The sequence below is a fragment of the Aedes aegypti genome, chromosome 2 (genome assembly GCF_002204515.2).
Source record: "Aedes aegypti strain LVP_AGWG chromosome 2, AaegL5.0 Primary Assembly, whole genome shotgun sequence".
NCBI classification, from domain to species: Eukaryota; Metazoa; Arthropoda; class Insecta; order Diptera; family Culicidae; genus Aedes; species Aedes aegypti.
The window spans coordinates 399326435-399344436 of NC_035108.1; the positions used below are offsets into that span (position 1 = coordinate 399326435).

Below are 18002 nucleotides of genomic sequence, written 5' to 3' on the forward strand. Positions count from 1 at the left end.
CTAATAATACGTTTTCCCTATGATTTTTACTATCGCTTACAGAGCCACGAGTTCAGCAAGGAACCTTCGCTCCAGTGGGTTCTCAACTCGATCGAGGGCAACCTCTCGGCAGTGGCCGGCGAGCAGTATCACAAGATCCGCTCCGCCCTCTGGTCCACGATCGAGGATGAGATTTCCCTCAACGACTGTGACATCTACAGCTACAATCCGGATCTGAACTCGGACCCATTTGGGGAACCGGGCTGCCTGTGGTCGTTCAACTACTTCTTCTACAACAAGAAGCTGAAGCGTATCGTCTTCTTCACTTGCCGGGCCATCAAGTAAGTACCGACTTAAAGTTACATACATTACACTGTTGGGTACCGTCGTGCAAGGTGACATTGGTCCATAAGGGTGACTTTATAAATAGCCACTGGATGGTCATGGATTAGTTTTTTTGCCTCCCGTGCTAGTCAAGAGATGCATCGAAAAGGGCGGTCAAAGTCACCCCCTAGGACCAATGCCACCCCGCATGGCGGTACATAATTATTTTGGAAGGTCGACTAGAAATGAGCGCTCAGGCAACCGATGCCTTGTATGGTTATTTCGATGCTGCGCAGCATTGAAAGATAGTGAAACTTGTATGCGTCACTGTTACATTGACGTCCATCTACAGAACGTTTCATTGATGGACATTTATGATGTGTTTTACATGGGCAACCTCAAAATCGAAGCCTCTATCTATATTTAAACATTTGGTTTGACCTCAGTTAGATTGGGTAATACTGCCACACAACAAAATACGTAACCATTACAAAATAAAGTTTTATTTTTTTATTCATTTAAGTTTATAGCAGATTAAAATATATACGTTTTATCTTCTGACATTTTTGAAGACAAATAAACATTGTTTGCAAAATATTAGGTCAAGTATGTTGACAATCATGTAAATTCCAATTTCAACTTCAAAGTTCATTTTCATCAATCTAAAAGAGAATTGATCAAAATCCCTCTGTTACTTTCCGTCATCAGTATGTACCTTACGCGACCCATGCACAGTTTCTTTTCGAGACAAAACAGACCGTGTTTTGCTTCTCTTCCTGTTTGTTCATTTTCATTCTTTTTCTATACAAACATATCTATACACTGTTTTGATTGTGTATTACTTTACTTCAGTATGGGTTTCGTAGTTTTAAGTCAGACCTATACTAGCGAAAAATGGAAAAGACGCTCGAAACCTGCGGTCACAGTGTCAGGTTGTATATTAATTCAAAATTTCTATCGTAGCTGGCATGAATTTTACATGATGTTGGGCGAAAGATTACACGAATCATTTGTTTGGCACAGCTGCATTGACAACTGAAAAATAGGTATTGTTTGTCCTGGAAATTTGACCTAAACTCAAAGTTCATTGCCATATGTTCCATATTCAGTCCGAGAAATAAATAAGCCACATGATAAGGGAGTGATTTAAAATTAGAAAAACCATTACAAGAGTTCAGCAGTGTTGCTCAGCTGCGTTAATCATGTACACTCTTAACTTATGGTTTTTCTTTCAACTCAGCCTAAACTCATGAAGGCCCAGTTCTCTCGGAAAATTATCATTACAAGTATTTGAGCTCCGTTTAAATAATATTGACACGCTCTTTGAACTAGCTCGAACTAACTATTGTTTCGTAATCTGTTTGGCCCTACGTTATCAATAAAATTAGTCATGTCATCATTCAATTGACATCTGGAAGATGAAATGAACGCTTACTAATTGAATTTGAGCACAGCCGAGCCAGAGCGTCGGACTGGAAGAGATCGAAATGACGAACGAAAAAGATAGAAGAGAAAGCTAGAGCACTGGCACAAACAGATCGAAGTAAAATCTCTTGATGCTTATTTTGGTTTCTGATGTTATTCGTGTGCGTGGTTTAAATGAGGTTTCTGATTCGAAAACAAAGGAAAGGCAAATTTGATTACATGTAGGGTAGGTGTACCAATTATGGATGCAATATGTCAACAGTAGTAATAAAAATCAAGTTGTAACCGCGTTTCTAAAACGCAAGCATGACTTTTTGGTGTCAATTACTAGTTTAAAGCCTTGCGAATCTGTTGATTTAAACAGTTTTAGTACTAAATTGACTTTAAGCTTCTAAAAATGGATTTTAAAAAGCATTGTCTTTGTACCAATTATGGCAATAGCGTTCCTAGCATTCGACATAAAAGTGTACCAATTATGGACTATTGAATATTTGCACGAAATGAACTCAAACGCCATGAAGAGCGAATGATAATGCAACGCTAATATGTAATGAAGATACCGCTCATAATATTTTCCAAAAATTTTTGGTTAAATAGATGTTAAATCAATTTTTTGCGATGAGAAAATTAATTTTCGAAAAAGAAGTCAAAATGTAGTGTAAATGCAAATTATGATACAAAACAGCATTAATGATCTCACATTACCTTTCCAGTGCCAATTTTTAACGGAAAAAGAGGGAAAATTCAAAAATCGAGTGTCGCTGAAAACCCCTCTCTATCATGAAATTAGCATCTTCCGCTCGCGAACGTTTTCGAACGTGTGATTGAAAAATCTTAGTAATTGAGTACAAAACATGAAGATAATGCCTTACCGAACCGTCCCGTCGTGGAAGTCAACCGTAAAATAGCTTTAATTCTTTTATTTTACTGATCAAAAAATGTAAACAAACCGCCTCCAGAGTATTGCCATAATTGGGCTCTCATACACTCTTTGTACCAGTTATCGACATAGTGGAAATAACACGATTTCCAACTTAAAACAGTAGAATTGGTTGCATACCAACTAAATTTATTCATTTGTTCTCACTAGGTAACATACATTCATCGGTTGAAACAGTTTATCCGGATGAAAACATACATTTCGTAACGGAGGTCCCTTAGCCAACTGCTAAGAAGGTGACATATAGAGTAAAGTGGGGCAAAAGTTCGAGTGGGGCAAGAGTTTCTTTCTAAGATTTCTAGCTCAAATCAAATCAATACTTAGAAATGTCATGGTGGTTCGAATGCTATTCAAGTAAGAGACTTTCACTCCAAATATCATAAAAATCGATTGAGATTTGGAAAAGTTATGGCTATTTGTTGTTTTTCGACGTAAATATTGTAATATTTGGTCAAACTTTCGATGCATGGAACCAAATGAAGATAAAATCTTTTTCAATATTTTATGTAGGGGCGTTTCTAGGCCTATCATAAGGATGCTTTGACGTGGATTAGATTTTCCATAAATAGTTGGAATCAATTTTTAGCCCATAGCGGGGCAAAAGTTCGAATCTGCGGGGCAAAAGTTCGACCCATGTATAAACCCACGGATTTTTTTTCAAATTTCCTAAAATCTACATATTATCTTCAAATTTAGCGAAATTTGCCTGATCGTACGAAAAATGTCACCAAAATTTTACATTTCCCTTAGTTTTGCGAAAAACTGCTATTTTTTGGGTGTATTACAATTAACCCTGTTTTGGGCATTTTTTGATGAAAATTTAGTGTGTATTTTTCGGCAAACATAAGTTTACGGCTGGTAGAAAGTATGCCTGGCATAAAAGTATTGATATTTTGTGTTTTGGCCAACGAACTTTTGCCCCACACTAGATTCGAACTTTTGCCCCACCGGTGGGGCAAAAGTTCGAATAAGACAATCAATTTTGAAACTGTTATAACTAAAAATGGGTAAATATTTTGACACAAGTTTGTTCAGCAAAGTCATAGCCAATATGATGAAGGTTCGCTGTATGGTATTTGTTTTGTTTCATCTGCTATTATTTTCCTGGAAACTTTGATTATACCACTAAGGTCGAACTTTTGCCCCACCTTACTCTATGTGAGGCAAAATTTTCAAATGTTCATTTTTCGAAGCTTATTGCACGAATGTTCTTTTCAAGGTTTAGTTACCATCAAAAACAAATAGTTTAATCATTCCTGTGAATATAAGCCATTATAGTCCAGTGAAACAATAAGAATAATCTCTTTTTGTTCCCACTATTGCCATAATTGGTACTATAGCCATAATTGGTACTTCTACCCTATTATTCATATTATTATTTTTCATTCATTTTTCATTCGTTCAAAAGTTTAAATTAAAACTAAAAAAAAAAGGAAAATAGCTAAGACTTGTGTCTTTCTAAGAATAGTGAAAGCCAAAGACCACAATTTAATAATAAATAAAAAAAAAACTTGTATAAAAAAGGATCACAAGAATAAAAGTACACCTTGCAAAAATGGGATTTCGTGGTGATCAATGTTGAATTCCAGGTAATACTTTTGAAAAATAAAGTTAGAATTTCACGGACTTTTTTTCAGAAAATTCAAAATTCCTCATCTTCTTGGCATTAACGTCCCCTCTGGGGCAGAGCCTGTTTCTCAGCTTAGTGTTCTTATGAGCACTTGCGGTGTTATTAACTGAGAGTTTTCTTTGCCAAAGTTGCAATTTTCGCATTTGTGACAGCTACGATGCTACTCTAAGCCAAGAGAAGTCAAGGAAATTTCCAATACGAAAAGATCCTGGACCGACCGGGAATCGAATCCTGACACCTTCAGACTTTACCACTAGGCTAAGGAAGGTCCCTCCATCCAATCCAATCCAAGATGAATCTCCTACGGTATTCTTGGCATGTTGTAGCGATATCTTGAAAATATATTAATGGATTTCTCGTAGGATCGTTAACACACTTTGATGATTGTTTGCTTATTTTCAAGTCCATTTCAAAAAATCTATTCGATTTCAGAAATTGTGATTACCGAACGAACAGTTCTACTGCCAAGACTTCGGTAAACGTTGCCTTTGGAATTTTGGTAAAATTACACAGCGTATAAACTGGCACTGTTCCATCCGTTCGTTGAACAAAGTTTGTTAAATTTGCTATTTTTTCCCAGTTAAACGAATTGCCGAGAATCCAACAGCCCAGGATTCGGTGATTTATTTCAACGATATATGGACAATCCATTTTTATACCGAGCTCTCGGTAAATTTTAATCAGTGTCGATTAACATATACTGAAAACGCGGTAAAAGTTTCATAGTTATTCGGCAAATAATAACCGAAATATCAACAGTTGGCCATCCGTTTACCGACATCAATTTTCAAATTTGAGTGTACACTACCTAAAAAAAGTATTGCAACACTTAGCTAAATATGTAATCACCTTGAAAAGTTTAGCATCACATCAAAACAAAAACATCCGTGATGCTATATCTCGAGATGCCGATGATCTATAATGGTGCGGTCTCTTGCATGGTTGTTCAACAGATAAAGGACATTCGGAAAGCAAATAGTTTGGTCCGCAATTTAGCCGCTAGGTGGCGCAAGTGAACATGTAAAATTTAAGATAGAAAGATGTAAAATTGAGATAGAAAGGTCGAGTCTTCGGAAAAGTTGCTCAGGAAGTCAGGGACATCCGAAAGGCAAACCATTTGATTCTAACTTTTTTTCTCTAGGGGGTGCTATTGATCATGTTCAAATGAGTATTTTTTTCAGTTTTATTCCGATCATTTTTATACGAATGATCAAGTTTTTGGCAGAGTTGTTCAGAAGGTTAAAGAAATCCGGTAGGCAAACAGTTTAGTTCGTTAGTTAGCCGTTAGGTTCTTGTAGTAAACATGTGTAATTGAGAATTTCAAACTAGTTATGTATCCAGATGAAATGGCAAGTTCGAGTATTCGGCAAACAGTCAAAAAATCCGCAAGGCAAACAGTTACATTCGTTATTCTCGCGCTGGAAGGTGCTAGTGAGCATGTGAAATTCAGCATTTTAAACTTAAAATTAACCCCTCTACCGGCAGCTTCATTTATTACCGCAAGAAAAAAATTCAAATCGCGATAACTTTTTTGTTTCTCGGTATTTTTGCACCATTTTTTCACAAGTTCTCAAAAAACTCTTCTAGTTTGAGGATTCGTGTCGATATTGATGATTGGTGATCTGGCTTTAAAGATATTCCAATGTTCCTTGGGGGACCGACATTTTCCATACAAAATGTCTTAGGCGGCCATTTTGTTTTACGTCAACTTATCGAAAAAGTAAACTGTGGGCTATACAATGCCATATAATAAGGAGCTACTCTGAAAAAATCATACAAATTGGTTGAGAATTCTTAGAGATATCTGACAATTACGATATAAGGTTTTCTGAAGTTTTCAAGATTTTTATTTGGTCAGCTTGGTACCAGCAACATAAATGCTCATAACTCAAAGACGGCTGCTCCAAATTGTTTCATTTTTTCACAACATACTCTCATTAATGTATTGTTCCAAAGAGTGAACATCTGAATACGTTAAAAAATCTGTAGCCTAAGATATATACGTGGGTTATGATTAAGCGTCGGTCCCCCAAAGAATTTCATAATATCTCTGGATCCAGATGACCAATGATCAATATCGACACAGATCCTCAAACTAGAAGAGTTTTTTGAGAACTTGTAAAAAAATGGTGCAAAAATACGGAGAAACAAAACAGTTAGGGCAAACGCTCCCTTAGTGGAGGTAGCTCCAATAGTGGAGGTAGTGTGTTTTGACATGTTTCGCACTTTTTTATGGCTATGTGATATTTTTCTATGATGTACGATGTGAAAATGATACAAGTTATCGAAAAATATTCATGAAATTTAACCATAAACCTATTTTAAACAATGATTTTGCTTAAATTTTTGGCTCCTTTGCACCTATAGTGGTGCATCAGTACCTATAGTGGAGGGTCCCATAAGAAATCAATGGTTTGCGCCACTAAAGGAACCATTCTTAGAACATACCTCCACTAAAGGAACAGTGTTCCTATTGTTGGTGCAAGGCTTTTTGCAGGGAAATTTCAAATGAATCGTGATTTTTATACATTTGAATTATAGAAGGATTTGAGATCTAGCGATTGATATGCTAAAATCATATAATTCATGATTTTATCACCATGTTTTAGCAGTTTTCGCTTAGGTGCACCACTAATGGTACATTTTCCCTATCGCGATTTGAATTTTTTTCCTGCGGTAAAAAATGAAGTTGCCGGTAGAGGGGTTAAAGAGATCATATCGTTACAAAACACAATCAGTGATACTGAGGTTCATGATAGCCATGAAAACTAACTTTGTTTTCGGTTCCTAAACTCGGGATATGGAACATCTAGTTATGGAGAGTCGACTGTGGTTATGTCTCATGATTTTGATAGAATGTTCAGAATGTTGTTTAGAATGTCGATTGGATTTAAATAATTCAAATCTAATCCATTTTATATTTAAGTTATTAAGATCTGATTTATATTCTAGATCTACCTCATGTGCAATTGATTCCGACCTGACTAACATCATATTTACGTTATTCAAGTCTGAACCAATCCATATCTAAGTGATTCAGGATTGATTTATTTGGCTCCATACTCAAGTGATTCATATCTTATTCACTTCATATTCAACTTTTTCAAGTTTGATTTACTTGGTATTCAAGTGATTTCAAGTGATTCATGTCTGATTCACTTCATGTTTAATTGGTTCAGGTCTGATTCACTTCATATTCAAATGATTCAGGATCTTATCTGGATCAGAAGATATTATTCGCTTGAAATTCCTAATTTTATATGCCGCTAGACCAAGCGGTTTTTTTTTGTATTCGAGGTTTTGCCTTCCGGACTTCCTGAACAACTTTGCCGAAGACTCGAACTTTCTATATCATCTGGAGCAGAAGATAGAAATTGTTTGAAATGCTCATTTTTATGCTCACTAGTGCCACCTGATGGCAAAATTTCAAACCAAACTGTCTGTTTCCCAGATGTCCTTAACTTTCTGAACAACTTTGCTAAAGACTCCATTTTTCTATCTCATGTGGATTACAAGATAGAACTTGTCTTGAACATACTTTCCGGATGTCCTGAACAACTTGGCTGAAGATCGTTTCCTAGCAGATTATAAGGATCTTGAGATATACCAATGTAAATTTACCTGTTTTGAGGTGCAGCTAAACTTGTTGGGGAATGAACCAATATTCAACTGAGTATAATAAATCTTCGAGCTGTTTAGTAGAATGCCTATAAGTAGATGAAAAAACCGAATTTAGTACTATACCATTTAATTCCACTAGAGTTTGTATCCTTTGACAGATACGCGTATTTCGACCTCAACTGTAAGGCCGTCTTCAGTGTCGTGTACTAGACTCGACTTGTAAGTCGAGTCTAGTACACGACATTGAAGACGGCCTTACAGTTGAGGTCGAAATACGCGTATCTGTCAAAGGATACAAACTCTAGTGGAATTAAATGGTATAGTACTAAATTCGGTTTTTTCATCTACTTATTCAACTGAGTGTTGCAATACTTTTTTCAGTGAGTCCGTATTTATGACGGGAAGTGTATATGAATTACTGCAAACAAATTTGTCGAATTTTGGGTGAATCCTTGTTAATTCTGTTGGAACGAGGCTTCTTTCAAACTATTGGTTACAACGGCAGATTAAAATAAAACTCACAATTTCAGAGAGTACATATTTCTCACTGTGCTAAAATTGGATTGTGCTACTTTTCCCCAAATGTCGTTTCTCCGCATGACCCGTATTCGTTTCCCACGAAAGCGAGTGATCCGTTTCCTCGAAAAATTATGAACTTCAAAAAGATGCAAGGATAGTCTTTAAGGGGGCAGGATCCGTCATTGATTTTGGAATTTTCAAAAGCGGTTTTTTCGTTCGAAATCGAGAAAATTTACAGGAAAATGTGTTTCTGTATTCTGTTCCCCTACCGAAACATAGTGAACACATTTTCATCGAATAATTTTTAGTTTTGAACAGAAAAACTGCTTTTCAAGTTTCGATGATTAGAAAATGTTGAGGACGGTAAAACTCGGAAGAACCGCCAATCCCGAAAAGAAGGGTGCATATTAGATGACCGGTTCGTTCACCACCTTGAAATGCAAAAAGTTATGACAGTTATGAATGCTATTCGGGGAAAAGGGGTTTCCGGGGAACTGGCATTCGGGAAAATGAAAATTACGTTTTCCTACACATTTCAGCCCATACAAAATGTATGGGAAAAATTTCACCAATATTTTGAAACCTTTCGATTGTGAAATTATAGACTAAATCAGTAGCTAAAGCTAGATATCAGTAGCGGGAAAAAAAATCGAGGTATTCCATTCGATCCTCATAGTCTGCTGGTTTAGACATATCGTGCAGAAGGTACTTCTAGAATATTCAAGGAGAAGTCAGTGGTAGGGTATTAGAGGTGAATATTACTAAAAGAGATATGTTTGAATGGTAGGGCTGTGCACAATGACGATTAACCGTTAATGGCAATATCTGAATGATTCAATATAGGTATATAGGAATCTAACCGATACTTCTAACCGTACTTACTATGTGCGCAATGCGCTATACTGTATTTTTATCATAAGCTTCAACAGCTTAACAGTTCGGCCTAGTTATACCATCATTTTGAAGAGAAAAAAAATTGTCGATATTTCAACAGTAGTCTTCAAAAGTCAATGTCATTTGACTACTTCTAATTTCATGGGTTTGTTTGATTCCGAACAATGGAAATTTTCTATCCAAAGTTCGGCTGTTGTCAAGAGATTCCTCGTGATTCGAGTATCCATTTCCCGGCCATTTTGCTCGTCCCGGGATTCGGGACAAAAATCTATGCTTGTCCCGGGAAATCCCGGGATCCCGGGATTTATCAAATTAGAACTAGTATTTCGGTTGAAATAGAAGTACAAATTTAACAATATTTTTTTCAATGAAATAAGCAAATAATGTTTCTTTTCAAAATAATATGCTAATTATTCTGATGAAGTAACCTAAAAAAAATCAAAACTTGACTAATTACGGGTTTGCTATGGTTTTTTTTTCAATTCTCTATAATACTTATGAATGGCAGTATGATAAAAACTTAAGACATCATTTTGAAATAGAGTGTTCATTTCCCGGCCATTTTGTTCGTCCCGGGTTTTGGGACAAAAATCTAAGCTTATCCCGGGAAATCCCGGGATCCCGGGATTTCTCAAATTTTCAACAAAGCTAGTATTTTGGTTGAAATAAAAGTACAAATTCGACAGTAAAAACGATTTTCAATGTTAGAAACAAGATACTGTAACTTTCTAAGATAATATGTTAATTATAACAAATCACATTTTATGTATTCTGATGAAGTAACTTGACACAAATCAAAACTGAGCTTCACGAATTACGGGTTTGTAAGGGATTTTTTAAATTCTCTACAACCCTTATACATGTAAGTATGGTATAAATTTTAGTCATATTATTAAATCAATTTGCTTCAAACATTTGATGGCTTTCAAAATGTTTGAAGCAAATTGAATAAATATTATAACTTTAGAATAAAGAAATTGAAAAAGAATGAAATATCGATTACAGATCATTGAAGATATTGTAGAAGATCATGCAAAAAGTTAATTACTGAAAATTATTTAATAAAATTTAGATGTATTTTCAAATTTGATTGAAGTCTATAACCCCGGCTAATGATGAAAAGAAATTTGATTGTTATGATTCAACTCACGAAGATTCATCCCAACTGCGAGAAAGTTGCATTAAACTACGTGTATGACAGCTAGAAGTTTGTTTATTTCAATACAGTTGCAATATGGTTGAGTTGCACCTTACGTATCATCTAACAACCAAAAACATGGCCTAGAAACAGTCAACTGTTTGTTTAAAAGGTGTTTCTGATGTGTTTCGCGGAAGTTTTTGTGAAAAGTTTAGATTATTTCAGGCGTCGCATAATTTCGCCAGTAATGAACTTGTATCCCGAAGAGTGCAGTAAAGCTAAAAGCAACAAGCTTTGGTTAATTGGCCATGGGGTCGCTTTTTATGGTGCATTGGCGAAGCAATTGTTCGAAGAGCTGGTGATGTAGTGAGTAGAGGAGAAGATTGGTGATCTTTTGGTCGGAAGTTCGACTCTCGTTCATTTTTTTTTCTTTTAAGTTTTTTTTTAACAAATAAGCAATTTCCAGACTCCGCTTCTTGCGCTTTTCTACGTTGCTATTCTGTGCAATTGGTCGGTTATCTTGATGATTTAACGCCTAATGTTACCATACAAAAATGTCTTAATTATTTTCTTCCAAATCTATATAAATAAAAATGGAATGGTGTTTATATGTCACGAAATGGTTTGAGAACGAGTTTACGTTTACGGATTTATCTGATTTTTTCACTGTTGCATTCATCAAGGGTTCCGACGTGTTTGTGCGAGAAAAAAGTTTAGGATTAATCGCTGGAATAGGTTAATAAACGGGAGAAAACAAATCCGTTACTATGTAAAGAAGTATTCATAGCGTCTTCCAACAGCCAACTTGATAGCAAGACAAAGTTTGCCGGGACCACTAGTATGTAATAAACATGTTGGTTTACTGATTCGAATACTTTAAATACATGAATAACGATACTTAACAAGTCTGACTAATAAAAAATATCAACATTTTGTTGGCAAAAACTAAATCAGCATTGAGTGTTGCAAGCCACCGCGTACAAGAACTTTAAAAAACAATCACCTTTTTATGATTTTTGATATGATAAAATAGTTCAATTCAATCTTCTGGCATTCCATTGTGTAAGTGGGCCGGCCATTAAAAATTCAAAAAGGAATTAAAATTTTCAGATGACGTTTAGATCATGGATTTGGTTGATTAAAGTTGAAAAGTGTTGCAAGTCACCCCGTTTGACGGTATATCGAAGTTCGTATAAATTATATGCAAATCTTTTATGAACCTATTCCGCCAAGTTCTAAATGAAGCATTACTGATAATGCTGAAAGTCAAGTGTGCGTGAGTTTAGTAAAGTTTGCTCCTAAACACGATTTTCATTTATTATTTAACATTTAAAAATTATTTATTTAAAAAAACTTGTAACTATACTCATATGATTGAGCGCCTGAAATTTGACATCTTCTGAAGTCATTTCTAGTTTTGCTAACAAGAAATAAGAACTAACAAACCTGACTTCAGCATAATTTCTACAATATCAACTTACATGTTTTTTTCTATCTTTTTTGTTTCATTCCATTTGTCTACAGTTCGGTTTACGCTGATTCTGGCTTCAGCAGTGACTTCGCTATGGAGGAGGAAGAATGCTACTAAACAACCGAAAGAAACAGAGCAAAAAATATATATCACAGACCTTATCCGAAAAAAAATAATGATTTGGTAGGAATTCCGATAAATTTACGACACTCTGAAACTCTTTATGAACAATTCTTGTATTGGACTTCGTGTTTTTTTTTCTTTTCATATTATGGGACAGGATATTTTTGTGTTATCGTGTAGGGAAGCGTAGCTCAGAACAGATTTACAACAATTTATCGTTTTTTTCCTAAATTGAACACGCAATAGAAATGTTTGTTTTTTTTTCCTGAATTGTTCGTTTAAAGCAGACAATAGTTTTCAGTGTTCGAACTTTTTTTTATTACATTTAAACAGATAACGAAAACACAGAAAAAAGTAATAATTAATCAATCTAACAAGTTTGTCCCGTTTTACTACACATAATACTAAAAACAATTATAATGAAATATTTTAATGATTAAAGTTGACTTGAAAACAAGATAAACAATAGCGTAACAAGATTTTGAACAATTTTTGTAACACACCACACAGCACAGCACCGTTACGTGAAGGCAGGTGAGAGCTGCGGTGTGAGAATTTACGTAACCGTGAGTGCGCGATGCCGGCAATGTGTAGCCAACTGGAACCATCAAACAAAGAGTTTTTCATTTCTAGATTTTTAGGGCATAACAAAACTACGATGATCTATGAATGCGAGCACATACATTGGCGCCCAAACACAGGGGGGGCAAGTCTCTTAACTCGCACGCACGCAATTTCCATACCACTCGATCTGAATTCGATTGCGGTTAAAAATGAGGACTGCTTGCTCGGTGTGCTTGCTGAGGCCAGAGTTACATACATTATACAATTAACTGAACTTTAAAGAACAAAACGCGTTTGAGACTGCAGTGGAGCGAAATTTAGAAGCTTCTCGGGAAATTAGGGCATAGTGCAGAATTGAAAAATAAATAAAATATATACATGAAAAGATGAAACAAAAAAATATTAGATTGTAAGCGTGAAAAATATCCGATGCGAAGATGCGCGTACCTGAGACGGTTGGCTAAAATTCGTTCCAGTCTGCAGTCGCCAGTTGGTGAAATTGCCCCTGTTTTTGGTGGCTGACGAGTTGCTTTTCTGCCTTACAAAATCGAACGCACGCGAACGGGGTAATGGGGGGAATCGGGGGGAGGGAAAGGAATCATTCGGAAATCGTCAAAAATTCATGGAATCGCAGAAAAGCTTCACCCTAGGGATGTTAGGAGAAGGTCCTCCGGTAGGCCGGATTGCTCCCTAGTGTGGATATTCGTCGGCCACCATCAACAGTACTCTAGTACACTCAGTAGGATAGGGCGGTAGGAATCGTTGAGTTCGTCCGCTTCCCAGCATTGTGGCCGGGGGCGGAGCCGCACGTGAGAACTATTTTATTGACTGTACTCTGTGATATTAGCTTTGTAAGAGAGAACACAATTCTTATGTAGTAGTAGGCAACAGTGAATTAGTACTATTAAGAGGTTTTTGCGCTTTAACTGGATGTGAAATGATTTGTTTTACCCCTTTTTTACATGAATGAACTAGACAAACTTACTTTGATTCGATCCGTTGAAATTGTGAACCAGAAAGATCATTGGGTAATGTTTAACCAGAAGTTGCACAAGCTCTACCTTCAAAAAGAAACCCATCAGTGTAACATACCTTATCGTTTGATATAGAAAGACGGACGTCCACTCTTCCCCTAAATGGGATTGTGTGGAAAATTGTCTGTGAAGAAAGTTGTAAGCAATTGGAGCAAGTCCCAATTCAATTAGAAGTGGAAACAACGAAGTGAATGTCCTAATATTTACGGGATTTTCACCAGTAAATCATAAACGGTAAGATCGAAAACATTGCTTCAAATGTAGGACAATGGGTGGCTAGTGTCCATAAAATTTGATAGTTTGATAATCGGATATTCCTGAAACGCAAAGTCTGCGAAGTTACACTCAAATGTTCAAAGAAGATGCAGCGATGGTCAGAGAATAATTAATCATCCGATACATACCAATTCGTCAACTCGTTACTGATTCTATCTGAGCAGAACGTTATATCTAACACTTCTTCTATAGTAGATATCATGAAGGCTGGGCAATTGCCTATATTAAGTAATCCACGATCTGTACTACTAAAGTATTCGATCAGATTAGAGCCTCACAAATTAATATCTTAGCTTCCCCTGATAATGCGATTAGCGTTAGCATCACTACCTGGAAGGCCTTTTGCTACGCAATGTACAACATCTTTTTTGAACTCATCCGCTGGAGATGTCTGTGTTAAATAGTTCAAGTTTCACGAAATCACTTTTAAGAACGAATTTAGTTTCTGGTACAATGCTTTCTGGTTCACTTTGATACGAATATAAATTATAAATTTTAAAACAAGTTCTATGTTTCAGAAGCCAAGGGATCAGATCTCTTCAGCAGCGAAGTTTACCGACTAGGCTGAGAAATCACTTCAACGGAGATCCTCATCGATCGAATGGTGAATGGCTCAAATAGCCTCATGCAAGGCAAATGCCCATACCAGCAAAAGGCAATGCTCTCGAAAATTTAGTACTCAACCGGTCCCAATGACAGACAAACAGACAGAGAGCAATACGATCGTACCCGTCGTCGTAGCCAGACGGAGACGTCGACGAGCTCAAAGCGTTTCGGCGGCCGGATTCAGCAACGCACGAATCACGTGCCGCTGTTGCATTACCTCCCGCCCATCGAATACCAACCTCCTTGTCATCCAGCACCCAGGAACTAGCTTGTCTGCCTAAGCACGCGATTGTGGCACGTTTTCTGCGACTGTAAGCATAAAACAGGCGAACACACAAACTAAGAAACGCATATAGACAGACATATAGGTTGTCGACACTGCACCTATGCAAAGCCTTTCATGGAATGATAGACTTCGGTGGAGCGCTTTATCGATAGCGACTCGCCGTATAATAGCGTCGTTCGTAGCCGGCCAATCAACCAACCAGTCCCACCGGCTTCCGATTTCACTTTTTCCGCGTCGAATCTGAGCTGCGATTTTAAAACAGCTGGAGTGTTATACACTCTAGCGTAACAAGCGAAAGAGTGCAATATGTTAATAAAACCCTATAGAAAATGGTATACAACCTTCGTAGCACGAACTATTTTTTCGGAATGCAGCGTGATATTCTGGTAATGGTTGATTGACGGCAAGATATAGGTCTATTTCACATGTCACGCTAGGACAAGCTTCATAAGCCTACAGACTCACCAACCGTTCGGTACAACGTGGTCGTGCACCACAATCCTAAACAATATGATCTCATATTTATATTGTAAACTCTAGAACGAACCTCGATCAATCGGAAACACACAACCGATTTGTGTCTGCATCCGACAAAACATGAGAAATATGAACATAAAGGCACGTTCAGCCGTTTGGTTTCGGTAAGGATGATTAAAGGCATCTCGAACTCATTACCGCGAGACGGTGATAAGCGCTGGAGCTTTGTCAGTTAACCGATGAAGCCTGATAAGGAGGGGAGGCTTGCGTAAAGCGCTTTCGCAGGTATGACACAAGCACAGCATTTGTAGAAATGTCTACAGTGTTGCTGCGTGAATTCATTCAAAATTACATTTCCAGGTCAAAAATGTAACTAAGCTGAGACTTGATTCAACTTAAACCTTAGCCATTGGCACCGTCGATGCCCAATGCTTCATTCATGTCGATTTAAATTTTATGGTTTATTTTTACTTTTTCAATTTTAAGTGATTAATTTTCATCAAACTATATCTTTAATATTAAAAAAAAACAGATCTTTCTATAACACAGACGTACAGATTTACATCCATAATAAATGTCAAACAAATGCACTTCCCCCTTCCGATAATTATTGCACTGGAAAGGAGGGAAATTTTGATCGTAATAATGTTATCGAATCAGTGAGAAACAGTTAGATATACATATAGCATTCAAGACGATGTTAATTGCAGAAAAATATAAAACACACACACCCAGAAAAATCACTAGTATACACTTACTACAAGCATTGTTGTTTTAAATGATAAAGAAAATAATTCTCTTTAATTAGAAAGTACTTTTTATTGAATAACACATCATACTACAAAGAAAGTTTAAATGATAATATACAGTGGATAGGAAAAACAACCATACTGTTTGTACTTTTACTAAATATCACAACCTCCCTCTACAACTTTTTGCGGAGTCTACGTTCTGCGATTCCCTAATCATCGATTTACGCCAATTGTAATATTTTCATCCGCAAGATGAGCAATCAGCTGTTCAGAAAGGTCTCGTAAAACGGACTAATCCATTGCATCTCCGCGTTACATCTCCTTTCAAAGATGTCATATATTCCAATTCAATTGTTTTAACGGTTTTTGTGATGATTTTTCTTGGGGAGATTCACAAATGTTTTTTTAAGTAGGGTAAATGATGGCTTCGGCACCCTGAAGGTATTTTCGGCAGCACTAACTTATCGTCCTTGTTAAAATTTATCTACGGAACAAGAGTTCAATGTACTTAACATATTCCTTGAACTATAATCTTTCATGTAAATCTCAACTTTCGCTTAAATAGTATATAACATGGGTTTTATCATTAAATGAAATATATGCTTTCGAAATTATCGTCATTCGTGAGCTGCCGAATAAAACAACACAAGAAAGGCTTAATAAAAACTCACCACTTTGAAAGGTCCAATGTTCCGCTCCAATGCCAATTTGTCACACTCCTTGTCACTTATGCACTATTAATGTTTAGATTTGTCCATAAAGCACTCGAAAATAGGTATTATTTGAATATCTTTTTCGAGGAATGTTCTTGCAAAACATCCGGAAACATCCCTACAGTAAGCATCTCTCGTAAGTTCTGATTAAAAATGGTATTTGGACCAAACAAACCTACAGGATGCAAACCTTACAGGATTTATTGAAAAAAATCATAATATAATTTCTTCGTTTAGCTTTGGATAAATTAAATTGATCAATTGTTTCAAAAATCCCTTGAATAATCCATCGTGGAAGATTGCTTACAGAGATGCCTCGTGTAAATCTTAAATGCATCATGCATGTGTGACTGATATCATTAAATTGAATCTCTCTCTCTCTCTCTCTCTCTCTCTCTCTCTCTCTCTCTCTCTCTCTCTCTCTCTCTCTCTCTCTCTCTCTCTCTCTCTCTCTCTCTCTCTCTCTCTCTCTCTCTCTCTCTCTCTCTCTCTCTCTCTCTCTCTCTCTCTCTCTCTCTCTCTCTCTCTCTCTCTCTCTCTCTCTCTCTCTCTCTCTCTCTCTCTCTCTCTCTCTCTCTCTCTCTCTCTCTCTCTCTCTCTCTCTCTCTCTCTCTCTCTCTCTCTCTCTCTCTCTCTCTCTCTCTCTCTCTCTCTCTCTCTCTCTCTCTCTCTCTCTCTCTCTCTCTCTCTCTCTCTCTCTCTCTCTCTCTCTCTCTCTCTCTCTCTCTCTCTCTCTCTCTCTCTCTCTCTCTCTCTCTCTCTCTCTCTCTCTCTCTCTCTCTCTCTCTCTCTCTCTCTCTCTCTCTCTCTCTCTCTCTCTCTCTCTCTCTCTCTCTCTCTCTCTCTCTCTCTCTCTCTCTCTCTCTCTCTCTCTCTCTCTCTCTCTCTCTCTCTCTCTCTCTCTCTCTCTCTCTCTCTCTCTCTCTCTCTCTCTCTCTCTCTCTCTCTCTCTCTCTCTCTCTCTCTCTCTCTCTCTCTCTCTCTCTCTCTCTCTCTCTCTCTCTCTCTCTCTCTCTCTCTCTCTCTCTCTCTCTCTCTCTCTCTCTCTCTCTCTCTCTCTCTCTCTCTCTCTCCTCTCTCTCTCTCTCTCTCTCTCTCTCTCTCTCTCTCTCTCTCTCTCTCTCTCTCTCTCTCTCTCTCTCTCTCTCTCTCTCTCTCTCTCTCTCTCTCTCTCTCTCTCTCTCTCTCTCTCTCTCTCTCTCTCTCTCTCTCTCTCTCTCTCTCTCTCTC

The 18002-nt window shown here is 37.0% G+C and overlaps 1 protein-coding gene across 1 annotated transcript in view; it reads left to right on the plus strand.

The window, feature by feature from the left end:
• LOC5568611 (repressor of RNA polymerase III transcription MAF1 homolog) overlaps positions 1-16192 on the plus strand; it is a 34187-nt gene extending 17995 nt beyond the window's left edge. Inside the window, exons 3-4 of the mRNA XM_021847097.1 lie at positions 43-320; positions 11995-16192. Of these exons, the coding sequence (XP_021702789.1) occupies positions 43-320; positions 11995-12058 (342 nt within the window). The 3' untranslated portion in view covers positions 12059-16192. The remainder of the gene's footprint in view (positions 1-42; positions 321-11994) is intronic.
• The last annotated feature ends 1810 nt before the right edge of the window (positions 16193-18002 follow it).